This window comes from Mya arenaria, chromosome 3 (genome assembly GCF_026914265.1).
Source record: "Mya arenaria isolate MELC-2E11 chromosome 3, ASM2691426v1".
NCBI classification, from domain to species: Eukaryota; Metazoa; Mollusca; class Bivalvia; order Myida; family Myidae; genus Mya; species Mya arenaria.
This window is the reverse complement of record NC_069124.1, coordinates 54,398,747-54,422,489: the sequence shown is the minus strand read 5'-3', so window position 1 is coordinate 54,422,489 and position 23,743 is coordinate 54,398,747. Positions and strand designations below refer to the sequence as shown.

The 23,743-nt window shown below is 34.6% G+C and overlaps 1 protein-coding gene across 4 annotated transcripts; it reads left to right on the top strand.

The window, feature by feature from the left end:
• Positions 1-1,495: 1,495 nt before the first annotated feature.
• Positions 1,496-23,360, top strand: LOC128228131 (glycine receptor subunit alpha-4-like). Of its 4 annotated transcripts, none has more exons than XM_052939252.1 (12): positions 1,496-1,994; positions 6,004-6,051; positions 6,573-6,637; positions 9,765-9,829; positions 10,806-10,875; positions 11,451-11,607; positions 15,975-16,057; positions 16,512-16,646; positions 17,017-17,247; positions 20,077-20,282; positions 20,837-20,977; positions 22,408-23,360. In XM_052939252.1, exons 1-12 carry the CDS (start codon positions 1,885-1,887, stop codon positions 22,594-22,596), a joined length of 1,500 nt encoding a protein of 499 aa, XP_052795212.1. In that variant the 5' UTR covers positions 1,496-1,884; the 3' UTR covers positions 22,597-23,360. The 4 variants fall into 4 exon arrangements, with proteins under 4 accessions (XP_052795212.1, XP_052795211.1, XP_052795214.1 ...); XM_052939251.1 differs by having other exon boundaries at positions 9,762-9,829; XM_052939254.1 differs by lacking the exon at positions 6,004-6,051 and having other exon boundaries at positions 1,498-1,994.
• The last annotated feature ends 383 nt before the right edge of the window (positions 23,361-23,743 follow it).

Sequence of the window (23,743 nt, the reverse complement as noted above, 5' to 3'; positions counted from 1 at the left end):
GTTTGCTAAAAATGATTCATTTGACTGCCATACAATGACTCCTGTTGAAGCGTCTAGTTATTACTATGTAGTATGATTGTTGTTTTGCAAATGTTTTTTTATGATTTTAAAGATACATATTACAGTGTGTATATACCACGTGCTTAATTACGTCATTTATGCTACGTCGGAAGGAAACATTTTGCCTAAAAAGAAAATTTAAATCAAAGATAACTTTTCTTTTACTGCACCATTTTAAGTGAAACAAAGGGCAGTCTATATCGCTTTAAGAGCCCCGTCTTCGTTTTATTACCGGAGTTTGATAAGGTGATTAGTTTCATCAAACACTTCGACAAACCTGTTTCCAAAAATGTTTTGACAGTGCTCCGTCAGACGGCCGTATTATGAAAAGGTTTGTCGAAGTGTTTTAAGAAACTAAACTCTCTATCAAACTCTGGTAAAAACGGTAGATGATGCTCCGTAAGCGGCGTAGACTGCGCTATAATTCATTCAAATGGTGAGGAATTAGTGAAGTTATCTTGGTTTAATGTCTTCATTCAAGGCAAAATATTGCCTTCCGACCAAGCGTTTATGACGCAATTTATCACGTGGTATTCACACACTATAATTTTAATAGCTAATCATGATTACTATTTTAGTAAATTTTCTATGACAAATCAATGTTTTTTTATCATATATATGATTTTTTGTTATGGTAAAAACTGGTTTACCTCATATATAATATTTCAATGTATTTCAATGGGCGTTACTCGTATTGGACTGTTGAGATATTATACTTGTATACTAGTAATACTAAAATGCCAACATTAGAAAATATGTTTTACTTGAATTGCTTAATTTACTGCAAAGTGGTGGAGGTTTGGGGCTGGTACAAGCACTAGGAAACTTTAAAATGCAATATACATAAAGCTTGGTGGTCAGTCGATACCTTTAGTTGATAAGTGGGGAAAACTTCAAAGTGGTATCTTCAATGCCTTTTAGGAAATTGAAATATTAAGCAGCATACTCGAAATAGATGCCGCTTATAATGTAGCCGTTATACAAAAGCTTTCAGTGCATAAAAGAAGTTTACTAAAGCACTGGGATGTGTCCTATAAATATGGGCTTGGCATTCCTTTAAATATAAATTCTACTATCTTTAGTGCTTAAATGTTTATGTTGTTTGACATTGAATTCTAATTGTATAAATGACTAACAACAATGAACAAGCATTCCAAAAGCACAGGTTATCTTTGAAACATCTTATAAACTTCAGGTGGATTTAATAGGATTTAAATATTCACATAAACAAGAAACACTGGTCTGTCTTGTAACAGCATTCCTCACATATATTTACTGTCATTCTTACTGTTCAATATACTAGAAGAGGCGTTCATTCTTCCTAGCGGTAACGACCATACAGCCATATGGCATTTTCTCGAAAATTGGCAAACTTACTCAAGTGAACAGTATCTAATGTAACACTGGGTAGTAACACTTGTGTTTGTAGCCTAGTACCTTGTCAGTAATTTGGTAGAAAGTGTCACTTCCTCGATAGGCAGGCAGGCTAGCAGACAGGCACTCGCTATCGGAGCAACAGTATTTGCTCTTGCTCGTAGTCGAAACTGAATTGGGCATTACTTGCGGATAGTTCGGTTTTGTTTGATATTTAGAACTAATTGAAGTGACAAGTGGTTTCAGAAGTGAATACAATATTTTCAAAAATAAGGATATAAGATACAATCTGTAATATATTTGTAACTGTCTAAGCAACATAACTTGTACCCCAAACTTTATGACGCTTCGGGAAATTACTGATTATTGAAATGTCATTTTATTTTTTTTTATTGATATTGCCTTTTAATAATAATCTTTTCTGGAGTTATATTTCTCTTACTCTTTAAAATGTGTTCACTGCGGTGGTGTGGTGTTGCCTTTGTGCTTGTTGGGATTGTTGTCCAGGGCTCGGAAGGACAGAACTCCACCTTGAATGACACGGATATTCCAAGCACCAGGTAAGAGAACCAAAAAAATCCCGTTTGGTTTTAGAATTGTAGTAGTGAACGTGTCCAATGCAATGCATAGTTTTTTTGTGTTTTCAATTATTCGTATGACAGATGGAAACGATATCTCCAAATGAATGAAGAACAAGGTTCAAATCTTGTTCAATTGGTTTATATGTAGCAAAATTATATTCAAGTCATCAATAAAATGTTCACTCCAGATTATTTTAGTTACGTATTATGTATCGAAATAATTTTAGTTTTGTTGTTTTATAACTTATTATGCATAATAATGCTAGTGACAGCCATAGCTTCGTATTCTTCTGAGGTCATTGAACATTGCCAAAAACACTACAAGAGGGCAAACTATTACTTAGCATTCTCTTACATTATGTTTTACATACTGAGTGCTAAAACATATTGAAGGAAACGTTAACTGCTATTCAAGCTTACTTTAGCTGAGAACAATGCAGGTTTTCAATGTCTCTAAATAGGCCCAAATTCCTCAAACAATGTTTTCCGTTTCATTTTCGCTTCAAGAATGATACTAAGCTAATTTTGTTTTGGTATACATTGCGTTATTTCTTCTGATCATGAGACTTTTAAAGGAAATCTATTTCAAACTAATAATGAGAAACTTTTTTGATTTTGTAATATCAAGTTTAAGAAAGTGTTTTGTGTACTTTAATTCAGACACTTACGACTGTTACGCTTATTTTTTTGAGAAATCGAGGCCAGGGGCCATGAGTTTACGAACAGTCTCAGACTCAGAAAAGCATTTTAATTATTTTTCAAAACATTACCTTCAATCCATTTATTTTACAAAACTTAATGTGATTACTAGTTCAATATCGAATAATAATAAAGTTCAGCAAGTTTCATCAATTAAACTCAACTCGTTCAATGAAATGAAGATTTACATCTTTGCCACTTGAGCTTGAACTCAGACCTGAGGCTGTTCGTAATCATTGTTCCAAACTTTTATAAAATCTTTCATATGACTTAATGATATGAATGAAGTACTTCCTGCTTTTCAAACCCGTAGGTGATTAATGAACAACTCTAGGGAAATTGCTTAGCGTCATAGCTGATGGCCAGCACGTATTACCTAATTACAGTAAATGCATTTCTGCAGATGCATAATCTACATCCAAAATATGCAATTACGTTAAAGTGATTCGTTCACTCAATGAAAAATACGAAGTTATAGTTCATCATATCAATCAAGCCAATCAGAACCAGGTATTTCGTGCATTTTATTTCCATTGTTTTAATTAATATTGTTTTGACGTCCCTGTCGCTCCAATGGAATACATTCCTTTCGGTCCATATAGCACCGGTAAGGCTGCCCTGTCTGTAAACTTGCGTATGGCCCCATAGTGCCATATTTTATTTGCTTTCATAATACCGCAATTATTTGTCTAAGTCAAGAAATAATTAATGAAAATCGATTGAATTTGATAAATGGTTTTAATTTATGATTCAAACACCGTCGGCGATGATGGATTCTAAAATTGGTTCATTTATTTTTAGTTTAATTCCAGCGTTGTAAATTTGTTTACAAGAATGTTATTGACCTACCTTTTTTCACAGCGATAAATCTGTCAAGTATTTGAACAAATCAAACGTTTATATGTTGTAGAAGATGCTAAAAAGGTTATCAAAACACATAGTTCTTGTCTGAGAGTTACTAGAAAACAATTCACAGGAAGAAATAGTGCATCTCAAAACACAAAAAAACGTGTTTAAAATTACACAAACAAGTTTAAAGAACTAGAACACAGTAAACATCGTAAATACATTGGAAAATGAATAAACTTACCAAACTAATGATAAAAAAATGCGAAATTGTATTACCTTAATGTCATCATGAGCGTAAGCCCGGGCTTAATGCAAAATGCAAAGACCATTTATCTGTAGAACATGTTTAAGCCACGCGCAAAATAATCCGTGAACATTCTACTTGTGACTCTGTGATTACTGTTATAATTTATCTTCGAAACATGCTTTTAATAACGATTGAATAATTAAGGAAAATATTTCGAAATTATACTTTTTAAATAATTTATGGCATTTGGACACAATACTTTCTGCCTTAACCAAAATGGACAGGACTAAAACAATTGACCCTGGTGACCAGAACTAGCATTGCTAATCCTACATCTGTCATCTTTTCTCCATCTCCATTTCATTTTTTTAATTAATTTTATGAATTTTAATTTCTTCGCCAATATCAAGCATTCGTTTCGGTCAAAAAACCTTATGCCAATCAAGATATATGCGGATAATATCATCCGTGAGCATATAGATCACGTTTAGCTACATTGGGGTAAATGTCGCACATACAGCTTACCGCGAGCTAAGTGCACTACATTGCCTCGTATATCGCTCACACGCTTTAGCTGTCTTTGTCACTTTAGGGTAATATACTATAGAACTTCTTCGAAATGCACTTTTAGAATATTACTGAATTCAAGTTAAGATATTCACTTTTTCCGAAGTTTTCTCTAGGAAGCAAACATTTAAAAGTAATGAACCACGTGTATCAACTCTGCTTTATTCAACGTTTTGCCTTCTTTTGATAAACAATGATTTGTCTACAGAAATATTTCTTAATTAAAAGCTCACCGAAGTTTGGGGAATTTTCGGTCGATTTATCCAATTTCTCGGTTTTCATCTAATGCGAATGTCTTTCAGGAACAATTTTATGCAAACCCAACAAATAGATTGAAAGAATATTATAGACGCAGGTCAAAAGATTTATCCACTGCGAGAGTGAACAAATTAGAATAAACAGGAGTTCAATCATGTAATGCATAGCATACACCTAGCATGAGTTAGTTCTAATTATTACCTTGTTACTAATCTAATGAATAAATTATTATTCGGTATGTCCGGATTTAAGTTCATATTAACGATAAATGGCAAAATTCAACAAAATTTGATTTGTATTGTTTAAAGAAGTACAAACTTGGACGTGTACCTGAAATAAAGCTTTTATATATGTTATTTTTCGTATACAAACGACATATATATACTAAGTGAAAGTTCGCCTTCTTAGTCAATTGTAATACACAATCCACAATTACGTTTGATTCTTGATATAATATTGTGTGTTTGATATATGAGATAATATCCTTAATGGGATATACTCCTATATACTTTCTTAGATTAAAACGTGTTATAATAGCAATGCATTATGGAATGATAACTTTCAATTACAAAGTTATTGTTTAATTACTTATACAATTGTATCGAGGTTTTTTTTTTTTATAAATCATTATGACTAAGTTTTTTGATGGTTTAAATAAGTTCTCCATTAAACTATGTACGTGTTGATAAAATTAGTTTTGAACTGTTATATTATAAAAGAATATTGAGTTGCATCAATATTCATAGAGTCTGGAAATAACTCATAACGTTTTATACTGTGGAAAGTCTTGTACTTTAGATTCTCAGTAATATTTGCCTGATACGTTTTCTTCAAGCCTGAAGTAGTAAACTCAACTGTTTATTGCGTTATTTTTACTTAATGGACAAAAATATTAACAGTTTTTAATTTAATAGATAATTTTATAATTCTCAAAAACATAGTTGTGTAAGCTGGTTAACTTTCCAATTGTCCATACACACGTGAGTACAATGTACTTATTTAACTAGTGAACAATTTGAAAGTTTCTGTGTTTGGTTCAATAGTGTCAGATGTAGAGAAATTCCAAACTTCACAACTCAATGACTGCCAATACGAGTTCTTTTTGACATGACATATTTATATTAGTATATAGTATGTAAATATCATACTTATCAAATGTTTCAATGAGGAGTTTCAGGTAAGCAATGTGTGTTTAGCTAGCATGTCATATGATCTTGTTTCGTGTAATGTTAAAAATCAGCCTTTCTCTACTTAGTGTCGTTGCAACTTGGAACTTTAATAAGTATTGAATGGCGATCTTTTTATTCTCGCATTCTGATTTAACTGTTTGCATGCTACGCTTCACTCGCTTTTTTGTAACATTTCCAGGTCCAACGCATCATGTGATCAAGCTGGAAGTAGTCAAGGTGCTGGCCAGTAGGTTTAATTTTTTATACATTTAACCAACGCAGCTCTTGTCAAGTTGTCATATACGTATACGCCCGATTAATTTGACACTATTAGTCCTAGATGAGGTTTTAGAACATTCATAGGTTTATTGTTGGAATTGGATTGCATTAGTGTTTGTTTTTTGTCCGGTTCTTACTGGAAAGATTGATCAACGAATGCATGTATTGATGTAAACATAAAGGCCAGTACCTGTATGTTGGCCTCTTCTGTTTGATACTATAAATCATTACCTGCTGGATATGTTGCTACGTGGCTTGTCCATGTTATTTCATTTGATTCTGCTTTATCATTACATTCCAAGTACCTAAACCCTGCTTTATATGTATATGTATTGTAATGACTTTCTTTGGAAGATTCTTAACTGTTAACATTAGCCTCTATGGCTAGAGATTCATTATCAATCACCCTATGATAATTTTATTTTTGCATAATGCAGCACATATCAAATGCCTTTATTAAACGAACCTGTTGCATTTGGTATATTCCAGAAAATTGCTGATAGAAAACCTGTTTCTCCGCTACGATGCCCGGATTCCACCAACAACTAGTAAAGGTAAACCTGATATCTCAACAACAACACGTCGGGTAACACAACGTTTGGTTTACTCGCTGCGAAACAGATGGCTGACTATAGGCTAGGTTTACTTTCAAGCAAAATAGCTATTACAACCTCTGTCGGGGGAGGATTTCTTTGAAATTTGTAACTCGTATAGCAAAATGAACGTTTACGCAATAAACCTAAAGAAAATATTTTACTCACAAGATAATTAGAAACTGTTGATATAGCAAATAATATTGACCGGTGATTAAATAAGGATCTCATGCAATAGAACCGCTTCATTTGAGGCTGATTTTTTAGCTAAAATTCTAATTAATCGGAATATTAATTGGACAGAGCGATTTCATATCAAATTCCATGTGTATAGAGAATACTAGGTTAGTGACGTGGATGAAGGAAATTTATCTGGCAAGGCGGCCCATAGAAACTTACTTTCTCCTTCTCCATTCAACCTGTTTCTTTGTTTATAAAAACACAATCGAATACTTTAAAATAGGAATGGCAACGAGTACCCGAGTACTCGATCGAACGTCCGAGTTCACGAGTACCAAATCACTACTCGAGTACTCGGATTTGTTTTTTTAAAAATCACCAAATACACGATTTACAGACAAAATATCAGATCTGGCTAGTTGCCAATAGGACAATTTACGGTCCCTCTAATCCCCGCTGTGTATACAATTGACCTCAATCGATTAGTTGACAGTTGTTGTGAAACTAGTAGTTGTAAACAACTCAAAAACTGAACTTCGTATTGAATTTCGTTCACTTTTTTGTGTATGCTATTAATTTTTGTCCATTGTAATTCTGATTGTTGTTCATTTCTGCAGTGCATACTTGTATAAAATGAAACGAATTAAACAAATTAAAAGCATGAAACAACATTTGTTTTCTTTTTATATCATTTTTTTGTTAAAATACGTAACGAAAGTTTAATTTAAAGGTGAAAACGACCATTAATACGACCAACGCACAATATACGCCATTAACGATACAAACTTGTCTTCGCGAACACATATTCAATTTTTCCGAGTAATCGAGTACCCGAGTACTCGATGGAACGATCGTCCGAGTACTCGAGTATTAATTTTACTACTCGTTGCCATCCCTACATTATCAAGTATATTTTTTAAAGGGGGACAACTGTTTTCCCTGTTGACATCGGCACACTGGGTATCCATGTTTGAATGTGCCCAAAAATAGTTTTCAAAACTGTCCAGTTTCATTCAATAGGGGTATAGTCAAAGAAATTGCATTTTAATATGTCAATACGAATTCAAAACCTAGAAGCTTTCAAACGTGCATAAACGTTGATCCGTCACCAAACATAATCTAAACATGTAACAATTATTCCCCAAGTCGCAGACTACACTGTTCAAAATCACATGTTTACAAACAAATGCAACATGTTTAATGGATTAAATTCATGTTGATATTAAAGAATAAAGTGTTGGATGTTCAGGACTACACCGGAAAATAAAGAATTCATTTCTCTTGTAAGCGAGATTTTGTCATTCACTACATAAATTGAATCACCTATCGTTGAATGCTGCACATGTTATGCATTTGCGGGTGGGGTAAGTGCATATGTAGATTTTCTGGCCGATCTTCTTTGCCAGTGTCATTATCATGCAGAGTGATTGAACTTTCTGAGAGAGTGATTATTGCGATCGGTTGCTGGCGGACTATTGTTAAGATTTAAAAGCATCTTTGTGCCTTTCCTCTGACATTTCTGATTAGAAATGAAGTTCATTTTCGCGGTCACGTGACCAACTGACTATAAGTGGTCAACTATCCTAATATACTAAAATTTACACGGCACTTTGTTATTTGACCGACTTGTATACGAGTGGTAAGATAAATAATACATGTTTATATATGGCTCCTCTGGGAAACATACAACAATAATTGCCAATGTCACTTTCATGTATCTAAATGATGAAAGCACGCGGGTATGAATTTATTTGTCATAAAGCAAACTGGACAAGCCATTGTTAGCAAAGTGGTATGATAGTACTCTAACAATACATTACTTTCGCTTATTTCCTATGGGAGTTTTTGCACTGTCCTAAAGTGTCCTCCAGTGTTTACATCTATCGAGATGTTCTTGGCACACTTTGTATACATTTTACTGGGTACAGTCCTCAGAGCCTTCACCAAGTTTATGTCACATGTTATAAATCGTTGACAAGCCTTCTTGTGCAATTAGATGATATACGTCTCCTCAATGATGTATGGACAAAGACACATATAATATACGAGACACCGTAATGCTCTGGTCACATCCCGGCAGACTACGTGTTATTGAGACACATAAACTGTTCGACATCATCACGGAAAAATGGTTATATATTAATGACCATGCTCATTAATCAAACAGCCGTCGCTCTAGAACCACACTTACCAGTTAGTCAATTAACACAAGTGCTTCTTTGAAGAATTTCGAGAAGACCTTTCAGCGTATCACAAAATGCCATTCCCTGTACAGCGCTTCATTGCTTTTCCAAAAGTTTGGCTTCGTAAGGCTGTCGACTATTTTCACGATTATCGATAAGTTGCAAATATGACACAAAACTTTATTATTGCGTGTGTTTATATAAAAAACCTTTGAAAACTTCCCTTACACAAATTTCCAAAAGCTTCCAAAAATACCAGATATATACGAATGCCCTTTTAGATAATTGACATACGGGACTTATTTGTAATGTATAACATGATCTGATAAGCCATTTTATTTTTGGGTAGTTTTAAGAGGCATTATATTGTATAAACTTGATTCACTTTACAAAGAGTGTGAAGAAAGTTTTATTCTAAGTCACCCTCTTTGGCACGATGCTACGCGAGTGTGTGGTGGGGGAAACCAGAGAACCCGGACTTGGTGACCACAAACCAAACTCGTATGCATCGGAGCCGGGAATCGAACCTAAGTTACCTTAGTGAGCCAAAAATGCGCTAACCACTGTGCTAACTGGACACTCTTAAGGGACAAACCAGGTGGATAATAACCTAGTGGCAATGTTTTCGTTGTAAGATGTTCTAATGAACATTTTGATGTTTTAATACTTGGTATCATATGCTCAAACTTAACCGTGTTCCCTTATAGTGTATGATTTTTCAGAAGGTTCAACAAATGTTACGGTCCAGCTGTTCATCCTGAGCATTGACTCCATCAGTGAAACCAACATGGTAGGTTTAGGGATTCAAGGCATAAACCGTTTTAATTATCCAATGTTTTATAACGTTCAACTCGAGATAACGCGATACAACCCCCATATGAGCCGCGTCGCGCGATTTTGGGCCTTCGGACATATATTTGCTATAACAATGTTTTAAGGTATTTAAATGAAATGATATTTCAGGAAGATATTCTGAAATTTTCATGATAATAACACTTAAATTGCGTAAGATACGTGCTAACAAGTTAGACCATGTAATGCGCATTTTGAATACTAAATTTGACGTCATTCAAATGACGTTGTTACCAAAGCACATTATTCAAATGACGTTCAAAATTAACGTATCAATATGACAACTAGCTTATAATTAAAAATATTTTCTTATCACAGAATCTTCAAGGACCATAAATGAGAATAAAAATAATGAACCATTTTTGCATTTTTAATACATTTGACCATTTTAAACACAGACTATTAATCCGGTCAAAATATGTCGGGACGAAATCCATGGTTGCTATGGAAACATGAGTAAATCAATGGTCATAAATTGTCGAGAAAATGCACCAATGACAAAACCTTAAAAAAAAAGAAGTTTGGAAGAAATTGATTAACATAGAAAAAAACTTTATTTTTGGCATTTTTTATTAATGATTATTTCATTTGTAATATTTATGTCCGAAGGCCCAAAATCGCGCGATGCGGCTCATTATAGTGGTCATTAAATTCATCATTGAATGTTCAATCCCCATTTGGCAAACTTCCTCATTGCCTCTGGCTTTTACCTATAAAACGGACTCGTGTGTGATTTATAAACTATCAGATGTTTTTACGTTAAACACAATGTCCGGTTCCAAATAGCCAATAAGCCTGGTCTTGTTAGTTATGTTGTTTCTTTTCGCTTTTTATGTACCACAAAGACGTTAACAGAAATGAAACTACTATTTAAAGTGTTAGCGTTGTGCTGACGTTCATTTGATTTATTTCAGGACTTTTCAATCAGTATGTTTTTACGCCAACGCTGGTTCGACAAGCGTTTGATGTACACACCGAGGGCAGGTATGAATATAGAATTAATACAAAGACAGTGATGTATACATGTAGCAAATTATATAATGATACATATTCCTCTTTTATTAGTACCTGTGATATATAATTAAAGTCAAATCAATTCAAAAAGTCGTATATCTTTTAAGGGAACATCACAATTACAAAGTACACTTCCGAACATTTATTTATTAATACATCGAAACATCGGTTCACTCGAGGTTTCAGCTCGGACTCCGGTGTCCTCGAGCGATCGCAGTTTTATTGTATAATTATATTAAACATTATATGAATAAAGTACCAAAGAAGATCCGTGTGCAATATTTGTGTCGCTTACTTCTAATGAAATACACTGTCAGCTGACCAATTATGAATTTGAATGAGGTGAAATCACCAATTAACGGACGTTTCAACATAATCAATATTACATAAATCAATATTTATCGTCTGAATCTTATGATTCAATGTTAACAAAATACTGCGTTAGATTTGTGTATATTTTTTTAAGAAACGGGAATGTTTCACCAGTGGTTAAAGCAGTTTCATTCTTTCTAAACTTCCCCTTACCAACTGTCCCCATACCTCAGATATGGTTCGACTGGAGATGGACTCGGCGTCAATAGCACGTGTCTGGGTGCCGGATTTGTTCATGCCTGCCGAGAAAAGTGCGCACGTGCATCACGTGACCGTTCCAAACAAGCTTATGCACATTTACCCGGACGGCACTATACAATATAGTCTCAGGTGTGTGTTCTCAATTTTTGTTATATCATTTATTCCGCATTTTTTTTCAATGGTACTTATGACAATGCTAATAACAAGCTAATCAAATAGTCATAACATGATTTGATATAGTTATATAAGCTCAGATTGGTGGGAATACCGTACATATTGTGGTGTAAACGTTTACAGATATTTATATAACAGCTTCACCATTTATCGGTGTGGCAAAGAAAATAAGCTGTCGACACTTGTCCTTGGTGCATCTGTGTCTATTGTTTGTATATACGCGTTGCCGTAAGAACACTTTTATTACAGGTTGACTTCGATTCAATTTCAATAGTACGAATTGTGGTGTCAGGAGCTTTTTGCCCCGATAAGGACTACTTCATATTTCAACTACATTTCGGTTCATCCGTAAAAACATTATTGCGAGTGAAAATAGAATAGGTTTTTAAAGTGCTTGCGCCGGTACACGTGGAACCTGACTAAATCTTATTAGCTAGAGTTCATTTTGGCGACCTGCAGAAAATCGAGACCACAGGCCGAGAAGGCTCGCACCATTTTCTGTAGATCGCTTAAATGAAATCTTTAGTTTTCTGGTGTTTTCTACTAGCTCCGCCCATTGTGTAGTCACGTGGTATTTTTTGCGCGAAAGTTTTAAACCGACCAGGCGTTTGTTTCATTAAATGAGTGTCGGGCAATGGTAAATTGTCGCGACTTCGGGAATATGTTATAATAGTACAATTGATTGATGTTGTACAAAAATGGAAAAGCACCGAAACATGAACGTTTTTATTTAGAAATAGTCAAGTTGTTGATATTTAGATTATTAGAACTACCTAGGTATATTTTCATAAAACTGAACTTTACTGCGATGACCTCGTTTCTTTTTTTATTTATAATGATCAACAAATGATTGCACATTTTGGTTTTGATGTTGTTAAACGTGAATATGACAGGAAGAAACGTAAATGGGATTTGTATTCGAATGTTGTCACATAAATAGTTTAATTGTGCACTGAAAAGATGTCAATACGATTTTATTGCTGATTACAAATCTATTTTCAAAATGACGTAAGCTTCAACTGCCTCATGAATTCGGCACCCTTCACTGTCAATCATAAGTACGCAAGCGCAGATTGCAGAGCGATGTATGAAAAATAGACGACCTTACCAAATCATGTCGTCCGACAAAGTGTTATCTACCAAGATAACTTTATTCACCGTCAAATCTGCTGTCCCTGATATGGAGCTGCAGTAAATCGGGTAAATCCTCGATTGTCATTGGTCCACAAATACGTGCGAAGACCAAAAAGGAACCATGCACAATGGTGGTGCTGTTGCTCTAGTGATGGGGCTGTGGAATAGTGGTGGCGCTGTTGAGTGTGTTTTATGCTGAAAAGTGATATGATTTAAGGCCTTTGGAAGGAATTCAATCGGGTGCCATTTTTATCATAAATTGCTATTACATGTTGAGGAAAAAAGAGGAAAATATTAAAATTGTTGACTCCTCATTTTCTTTGCTCCACCGTTTAGAGGTAGAGCTGGTATTTAGTAGGCGTGATAGACTAAACTCATACGCATTTTCGCGTAGTGCATATTGTTTGCCCATAATTTATACGACTGACTTTGCAACTCATTTGACCCCAGAGAGATAAAGGTTTGTTGTTTAAACGTGATAAAATGCAGTTAAGTGCATGATTAACAAATTATGTGAATACTTTCTGAAAATAAAAACATACCTGGTGACGTAACGTGTTGCAAGTTTGTGCATTACCATCATTAATGCAGAACACATGGCACGGCAAAAAGAATTCATCAATGGAAAAGTAGCTGGATTTTCTTCAGTTAATCAATGACTAGCATATGCGTTCTCTCATCTGTTAAGTGTTCAGATTATACTCGATTAGAACAATGGGTAATTCAAATTCAAATTGTTAGTGAACCATACATGACGCAACAGACAAAAAGGCACGTTAGAACATTACATTCATCAGTAAAGCGTTTGTTCATTGATGTAGATAAATTTTAAATGGCATGACTTTAATGTCATCGATTTCAATGAAGCCAAAGTCTTGAACTCTCACTCTACCATATTGATTCCTCTACTATTTGTTAGCTTTTAAGTATCAACTGTATAAAATAACCCAATGTGATTCTACAGATCTCATAAACGTTGCCATAGACGCTGTAATCAATCATCCTGGCACATATATCAAGGTTAGGCCACACATTTTTTTCGATGGATTAACCGCACCCTTTTCTCATGCAAAACAATTTGTATATTATTTTAAGCGACCGCTCCAGCTGTGTCGTTCAAGAAATGACAAAAACAAAATTAATTGTAAAAGCCGTGTTGCCCTAAACAACGAAAAAACCGATGGTAGTATATGTCTCTCTATGACAACTCTTGAAACACTGAAACAGGTAAATAATATGAATACTACATTTGGTTTTTGCTTAAATTTTCATTTAGAAGTGGAAATGTAATTAAAGCTAAGAAGGACCACCATTCCCTACGGTAAATAAGGTAGGAAAGAAATGGTTCGCCATCGACCGCTCTTGTTTTTAAACGAAATTGATAAATTGATAATTTGTGTTATTATTTTTATTCCTCCCGTTCGCTCTAAAAAGTCGGCCAAAATCTGCTCAATTCAAAAAATAAAATATATGTGTCCTAAACGTGCATAAAAACCCCGCTTCTTTGTCCATGTCTTGAAAATCATTGAAGGGAGTCTTGAAATCCAATATTTCTCATTTTGGCAGAAGTAAAAGGCTTCTTGAAGCATTTCGAACGGAAAGACGAATCTGTTTCATGGATTTTGTTCATTTAACTGTGTTTTTAGTTTGACTTGGTTAATGACAGTGTTTTTACGTTTCTTACCAAGACATGTTTTGTGAAAGACAAAGGTGTTGCTGTTATTATAGTTTATTATTTCCCCACATAAATGTGGTGTCTAAGTATACAGATATGTACTGTCAATATGGCAGTCTTGTAGTGAGCAATTCACTTTTTATCTTGTGAACTAGCTGCCAATCCCGAATGCTTAGGTAATTGAATTATTTCAGTATGTTATTGCTATATAGTTTTAGCGTACATGTACTGTTCTTTGAATCCTAGCTTAACAAATTATCGATCGTAATACAATTTCGAAACATTGATTTTACAATTATTTTTGAAAATATCTACGAATGTTTTTTGTACTTGTATTTCCTCTCACCAAAACCCGTTACCAAAGGCCAAAGTGTCATGTCAACCTTTGAGGAGCTGCATAATGCTTGCTCAAGTATGTCCAAGCCTTGATTTATTTCATATCCTATTACGAATACAGACATGAACATTTACTGCTCATGTAAATACTGATAAAAACGCTGTTACATAGCAGCCACACGTTGTGGTTTTCTCATTATACAGAGAGGACCACCTCAGCAGCAAGGATACTAATTAATACTTGATTACCTAAGTGAGAAGCTCTTACAGCTATCACAAATGATTGTTGGAAATACCTAACAACTGAGACAACGTTGCTTTCGACGTCAATGATATTTTATTAACATTGTCAGGAAAGAGTACTTAACGAAGGTGTGGTAATGATGATTGTAATTGCTTACGAGTTTTATTACTTCCTTCTTATAGAATGTTACATATGTGTGCTGCAAGGCTCATTTACTATATTAACTAAGTACTATGATCGAATTTGCAGACTTATAAGTGCACGTGAATTAAAATATGTTATGCTTTCGCGCTAACATGGACATTTAACACACCTTTGATTTTAACTGACATTCGGGCGTTTAACCTGAAGTCAAGTTGTATAGAAACAAGAGTTTAAAATAGGTTTTGATCGCACCCCCCCCCCCCCCCCCAAGTCAACATATTTAGTACTTGTATCGCATAACAAAGGCCTTGCTTTTTGATTGGTATCATATAAGTTGTATTGTATTAATATGTTATGGATACAGGAATAAAACAGCAACAACACCCAATATAAAAAATTGAGAAAAATAATAACCATCAAGGGATAACATTTTGTTTAAAATTGAATTGTCCGCCCTTCATTCTTTGCCGTTTTTTATTCTTTCTTTATTTTAGATCTGTAGCGGAATTTCGTTCTTCTAACCTTAGTCATTAACTGCTGTTGCTAAGAAATATATATTTAGATATTACTTCTGATTATTGTTGTTAGTTCGCAAAATGATTAGCAGGACGATTTGTTAGTTTATGTAGTAGACTGTAGTGTTAAAACAATATGCTTTGCCAGGTTGCAGTAATGATCCCCAGACAAAGCAAATATGTTTTCATAATTAATTCAATATGCTGTACTACATTCCAAATTACTGACCAGACGATGACCGGCACTGTCAAAACTTCTTGTGTATTTTTTCAGGATGTCAGCAACAATCAAATGTAACTTTGACCTCCGCAAGTTCCCATTGGATAGTCAGCACTGCATGGTGGAAATGGAGAGCTGTAAGCATTCATATGATACCATTCCCAAGTTAATGAAGGGACATGGTATACATAATTACAATGGTATTGACTAAATCTTAGATCTCATTTTGATTTAAATTATCATTAAATGCGGTTTTAAACACATTTGCATTAATTATAAAACTACCCATTATTCCAGATATTTGGGGCAAATCGGCTTAAATGGACGACAGTATCTCATATTTGTCGCAGTCCTAGCATTATCCTGCCAGTGAAACTTCAATTTATTTTATTTAGAAGATAAAAAACAACTGTCATTTTATCCAATTTAGAGACGGATACATCTGTACATAAAGGTGTAACGGGGCGGGGGTAGGTCCCACAAGTTGGGCCAGGTTGCCCCTTACCATCTCTCTGTTCAACTTCAATGTCATTGTATAAAGAAGAACACTTCAACTTTGAATATGTTTCTCATAGTGATATCTATTAACAGACGGATACACAACGGACACGATGAGGTTTGAGTGGGCGGGCCTGGATCCCATCAGTCACAGTCCGGGCCTTGCCATCTCTCAGTTCACCCTCAACGAGATATCGACTAGCCAATGCGACAAGCTATACTACGGTGGTAAGTGCAACAACTTTCCGTAAGGTGCATTGTACATTTACGTACGCCGTTAGAAGTGTTATTTAGACAGATTGTGGTGTACGTTAAAAACAGAACTAACTCAAACGTATTTAATGTATTTTAAAAGGCTCGTTATGAGATGTACATGGCTCAGTAAAGAAGAAAAGCTGCGTGTACCCACACTGCATATACACATCGCATGCATTGATTTGGTAAAAAACACAAAGAGCATGTTGCTTCGCCATTAGACAAAAACAAATTCTGCTGCGAACGCATGCACAATATTAAACATATATTTAAAAACAGTACTGTCCTATGTCTAATATAATTATATCTGTACAGTTACCTTTTCTTTCGTTCATACAAACAGTCGGGTACTCCTGTGTGCGGTTTGACATTTCAATGGTGCGCAGCAAGGGTTACTACATCACCCAGGTTATCATCCCCAGCTACTTGATCGTGTTCCTTTCATGGGTCTCATTTTGGCTTGACATTGACGCAGTTCCTGCAAGAATATCTCTTGGTCTTCTCACAGTCCTCACCATGACAACACAGAGTGCAGGAGCACGCAACAACCTACCCAAAGTATCCTACTTGAAAGGTATATAATTGTTGCTCTTCATTAAGTCGTTGTTGTAAGTAGAGATGTTCTTGTTGTAGACGTTTTTGATATTGATGTTGGTGTTGTTGTGGTAGTATAGATGGTGGCTTTAGTTGCATTACTCGTGGAAGTGGGAAACAATTTGTGCATCTTTTACAAATAAGGTAAAAACAATCAAAATATAAGAGTTGTTTATGCTCCAGGGAAGATAATGTATGTAAAAATGTCAATGAAGCCAGCAGATTGAAGTATTGGCTTTCACGGTATGCATGATCTTTAAAATACCATCACACTATCTGGCGGTCAATAGTGCGGATGTAGTAAGTAGTTGGTAAGATGGAGTACTGCTGACTCCCCTACCTAAAAGCTGTCTAGAATAACAGGTTGCCGTCTGCAATGTTATTTATCTGCAGTATATTTGTTTTCAGTAAAATGAATATCGTGCATTTATAACAAATAGTTATCATTTAAATTTTAGGTCGTAAGTTTTTCGAAGTAAACATATCTGTTGGGTTGTATTATAGCTTCGGTGTTCGCAAAAGCATTTGACAGGAGACAATAGTTTTTAAGACCTAGATATCTGGTCATAGTTATTGTTGAGTCATATTCCCGTTTCGACTTAAAACAAAAAATACATAATAGAAATTATGTTGACGTTCAGAAGGTTTTTTGAATCCCATATGCTCGTATTCGCGAAGTTCTTGTTTATGTTTTTTGCTTCTTTACCAATATGGTTTTTGTGATACTTGTTTTGATATCTTGTGTGTAGTATTTATGAAATAAAAGTTGAAGATTTGATATCTTGTGTGTAGTATTTATGAAATAAAAGTTGAAGATTTGATATCTTGTGTTTAGTATTTATGAAATAAAAGTTGAAGATTTGATATCTTGTGTGTAGTATTTATGAAATAAAAGTTGAAGATTTGATATCTTGTGTTTAGTATTTATGAAATAAAAGTTGAAGATTTGATATCTTGTGTTTAGTATTTATGAAATAAAAGTTGAAGATTTGATATCTTGTGTTTAGTATTTATGAAATAAAAGTTGAAGATTTGATATCTTGTGTGTAGTATTTATGAAATAAAAGTTGAAGATTTGATATCTTGTGTTTAGTATTTATGAAATAAAAGTTGAAGATTACCACCATGTAATGCAGTTCTCTTTTACGACAAAACTTGTTTTTATTTTGTTGTGTTGTTTTGTTTTCACAAGTATCCACAGATTGTTTCACTTAACAATTATATTAGATAGAAAGGAGGTACACATCGTGTACTTTCGCTATAATGTAGTTATTTATTTTCTGGTGATTACCTCTAAGACCGGTGCTAGGGGCGTTGACAGTTATGCAATTCATCACTTTCAATGAATAGTGTCATTAAAAGCGTAGCTACAGTTTTCATACTACACCTGTAGTTGTGTTTCCAAAGACTCTCTCTTTTGGAATATACACATTTAGACAAAGTCGGAAAACATATTAGAAATTACGATATTATTTGCCTGTTTTAGAACATTAGACGTATAGGCACTCCATAATCTGGTGCAATATGTTTGCTTACATTTCGTTGACATGCTTAAAATGTGTGTGGTTTATTATATTGTTGTAAATAAAAATGTGTTTTCTTGATACAATCTAAGATCATTTATTAGACTGTTCTTTCAATATTTGCCCGAGTCATTCAACAACATCATAATTTAGTGCGAAACAATTGTGAAATAATATGGTTTATACTACCCAAAAGTTCAGGTATGACATAAACAAATTCCTCTTGTTTTTACCTAAGATTAATAAAATCGGTATCATTTTACTTGCAAACCTTTCCCCCAATCTTTACTATCTCGATATTTGAGCGATAGGTTATATAAAAAGGAGAGATGCTATCATATAACTGCATTTGTAGATAAACAACCAGACAAGACAAAACGAGAAACGAGACGAAACTCAAACTAACAGGCTAGATGATCGAAACTTTGTTCTTCAAGAATACTAATCTCTGACATGAGTCGACTGAAGCACACGTCCTTCACCAGAATGTCAGTAATAGCGAAAACACCTGCACTAAATACCAGACCCATGAAAAAAGAAAACGCTCATATTTTACAACGCTACGAAAGAGCATTAGTTTATGTCAAATTACCTAGGTTACTGTTATTTGAAAACTATATGTTTGTCTAAATGATAGCAGAATTGATGTGATATTCAAGTGTTATCTCGGGTTGCTTTATAACTGATTACGTCTATTATTTTTGCCGTTGTAAATCACGCTCGTGTATTTGTCATTGTGTCCACTCTTAACATTGCACAATTCATCTATCCGTTGTTACCTGTTTCTATTTATCTTATTTTCGAAGCGATTTTACTGGCTTGAAGAGTAAAATGGATTCTACAAAGGCAATGTTCAATTTCTGTTCTATGCTTCGATAAAGATCTGGATGAATACGACAAAGCATTGCTTTATCACCTCTTGTGTGCTTCGTGTCAGCTTAGGTACTCAGAATTCTTTTCAATTATATTCATTTCCGACTGAACACCCAATATTACTTATAAACAACACCAAGGAGACAGCTCGATAGTTGCGTCCGGGATAACATGGTTCATGTTTGCTTTGTTATCAGATGAATAATTGTTTCATGTTAACTGTTTTTGTGGTGACCAGTTTTGGTAGTTGCTGTTCCTCCATGTTGCCGTACATGTATCGATAGGTTATCTTGTTTGGCTATATAATTCGCCTGTGCCTGACGTTTCATCTCCTTTAGATCGCAATATGTTACAGACTACCATTGTTCGTGTGTGATTGATTGAAACATTGTTTTGTTAATTTTTAATTTCAGCGATCGACGTATGGATGGCGGCCTGTTTACTGTTCGTATTTTTGGCCCTGGTACAATTTGCGTACGTCAATGTTCTGTCGCGTGTTCAAAAGCGGCGTCAACTTAAACCCGTGGCCGGTAAAATAGCCCTTGGTACGCCAATGTCTGCCGACGACTCTATACCTCCCAATGAGGACATCGAGGCAAACAACACAACTGAAGACAAGGTAGAGCCAATAAACGCTTGTACATGTGACAAATAACATTTGTGTTCAGAAATTATGAATGCGCTTGATGGACTTTTTGAAGACATATTTACGGGCAGTTTCTAAGTCTTATCTCATCTAGGTTTATACTTCAATAGCTTACAGTAAAATAAAACTGGGCATAATCCTTTTGAATCCTATATGCTCGTATTCGGAAATTTGACCAACCGGCCATTAGCCTTTAACACCATTCAATACTTTTATATGACAATGCGTCTTTTTTCAATTATCCGTGTTAAGAATTTGTACATGAAAGTATTGCTTATTGGTAACTGACGGCATTACTTTTCAGTAAAAATCTACAGAAGGACACACATTAATACACTCTTATATCTCTGGTTTTTTTTAAAACAATAACGCACAGAACCCCAGTCACAAATAAATTCGTTCTATCCACATTTGTTTTAAACAACTCTTTGATTCTATTTTCCTACCCGATCGAAAAAAACCGTTTCCCATTCAGTTTACTTATTATTCGCATCACATGTGACAAAATACACTCCGGACTATTCCAGGGTGCCCGATTGTTCGGCGTGGTACGTCGAGCTCAACTCCAGCCTGTGGTCAGTAAAATAGCCATCGGTACACCACTGCCTGTCGACAACTCTTTACCTCACAATGGGGACGTTGAGGCAAACGGCAAGATGGATGACAAGGTAAAGTTTATAAATGTTTGTACGTAACGCATTTTATATTAAAAGTTTAACATATTTTCTTAGAACTAATGTTTGCGTTAAGGGTAAATTGTGTGATCCTGATGTTCATGGTAGTCAAAAGTGGACACTCAATTGTGCATGTAATGATTTCAGCGTTGTGTTGTTTCACATAATGGAGAGATACTAAAATATAACACAACGCTATGGAAGCGTTATAATTGAAACACACCACTGTGTTGTTAACATGACTTTCAGGCAACTAGTTTTATAAAAGAAATCACAAAACTGAGCTTGACCAAATAGACTATGTCGATAAAAACATTATGCAGTTTATTCGAAATGACTGGGCAACTAAACTGGATTAACCTGACAAGTTAATGTACATTTTCCCACGGTTGTGAAAATCCGAAAACGATAAATATTTATGAAGTATACTGTAACCGTATAAGGTTATCCTTAATTATCATTAGGATTTTTTCATTCTCATCAGGCATTAAAAGATTAGTGATATATGGAACGATTTGGTAATATCAATACAATGTAATTCAATAGGCACATTATGTTAACAATCGGATGATCCCTTTATTTTTCCATACTATGAAATGAGATCATACATTCAAACTCATTATCTATGACGTTGTGTTTGAAATTGTTTATACATATCTTGAAGCAATACCCAAACAATGGTCTCTGGAAGAATGTTACCAAGAACATAACCCCACGCATGAAATGACTCAAGATGACCACTAACGTACATGTCTGTGACTGATCTTTATGTAAACAAGCACGTGTTCTTACTGTTTTTGTGTACACGTGTTCTTTAGTTAAGAAATTTTGCCCGGACAACACACCTTGGAGTATGAATCTGTGTCGATGTTTGAGTTTTTTCAAAGCTCGTTTTTGTTTATTTTAGTGCAAGGAAGTAAACATAATTTTACCTCAAATATAGCAATTATTAAGACCCTCCTACCTCCGCTAGAGGCTGTTCTATATTTTGACAAAAGTTAAGTCTGAAGTATAAACTGCTATGAGAATTTTTTTAAGAAAAAAAACAACAACTTCCTATTTGCACAAACTACCAATAACGGTTAAATCTCTACATTTGAACATCCCTTGTTTGTGTTCATACATAGCACACAAAATATTTTAATAATTTTATACTTCATTTTTCAATAAGAACTTTCACGGAATACACGTTTGCAGTATTAATTTTACAATATTCGACACTTCAGACAATTAAACGCAGACCTCAAGTCACAAATAATGTGTAACATTGATGAATTTATTTCAGTATTGGAATAAAGCATCTTATTTTTCCTTTTTTTCCTATAATATGCTCGGATGTTAAAAAAAAAACATATTTCCCAATATGTTTGATTATTATTAACACTTCATGTCTTTATATCAAAACACATTCCGGACTATTCCAGGGTGCCCGAATATACGGCATGGTTCGTCGAGCTCAGATGAGGTTTGGGCGCCTGGTATCCGCGGACCGCGAGAAAGCGCGCAACATTGACCGCATCTCCAGGACCCTGTTTCCGGTCGCCTTCTTTCTATTCAACCTTGTATACTGGTGCGTCTATATTTTCTGGGAGCCTGCCACTCCGGCAGAGTGACGGCGCGGGCACGAAGTGTATCTCAAGCCCTCAGAAGTGTACACAAAAGAGACGTGTCGGGTTTGCTTTTGTTTCACTGAACCCAGAACAGAAACTTGGAGAACAGCAATGAAATCACAACGTAGTTGCAGGATTAATGAGCACAAGAGTACCATACAAACTTGATAACTCCAGCTGTTAACACATTGCCAACTTTGGAGAAATCCGCTGAAGCGAAAGTGCCTATAGAGTTATATAGGGAAAATATGGTTAAACAGTTCTCACGACTTAGTCTTTCAACAGATTAACTTACTTCCTACATATATGTTAGGATAATTCTTGCCCTTGAAGATGATGGTTTTGTATTAATTGTATGATTTTTTACATTTTGGTCCTTTTTAAGGGTTTTGTTGGTCATTAAAAGTTACATTGAAATAAGAAGGAGCTTAAAATTGTTTTGCTATTTAGTTATAATAGACATCTGATCGCTTAGCTTCCAACGGATTACGTTGCAGAATATTTTTCTCTTTCAAATGCACTTTTCGAAATAATGAATTTATAAATATATTTTGGTCCTTTTTGAACATTTATGTAAAATTTGTAGAAAATCGATGCCCCAAAATTGTGTATTCAACTGTACGATAATGGTTTTATGGCCCACCCCGCGGCGTATTCAAAGCAGGATAGAATTAATCCATCGGCAAGGTTATGACACTGGGAATGACATGTGTATCGAAGATTGTCATTTATAGCAATAAAATTATTCCATAACCATTTCGGATTTTTTTTCCTTTTATCATTATTATATAAGTGAAATTATATATGATACTCGATTATTCATTTACATTAGTAGTTAAGAAATGTCATATATTGTTCTTGTGTATAAAACAAAGTAATATATTTAGCAAAAATTATTCCCATTTTTAACCTCAACACGATTACAGACCGTTAAAACGTAACACTTTTCTTATAAAATATTAATGTTTCAAGTTTCATTGGCAATTTTGGAAATACATATGGGCTATGAAATATGTTAAATAAGGGTATTCAAAGATAATTATTTACATATCTACAATATACATTAATGACATTTTAACGTGTGTTGTTAAAGACCGGTACTAAATGATAGCAACTGGGGGGGGGGGGGGGGGAGCTTATTTACCCTCGC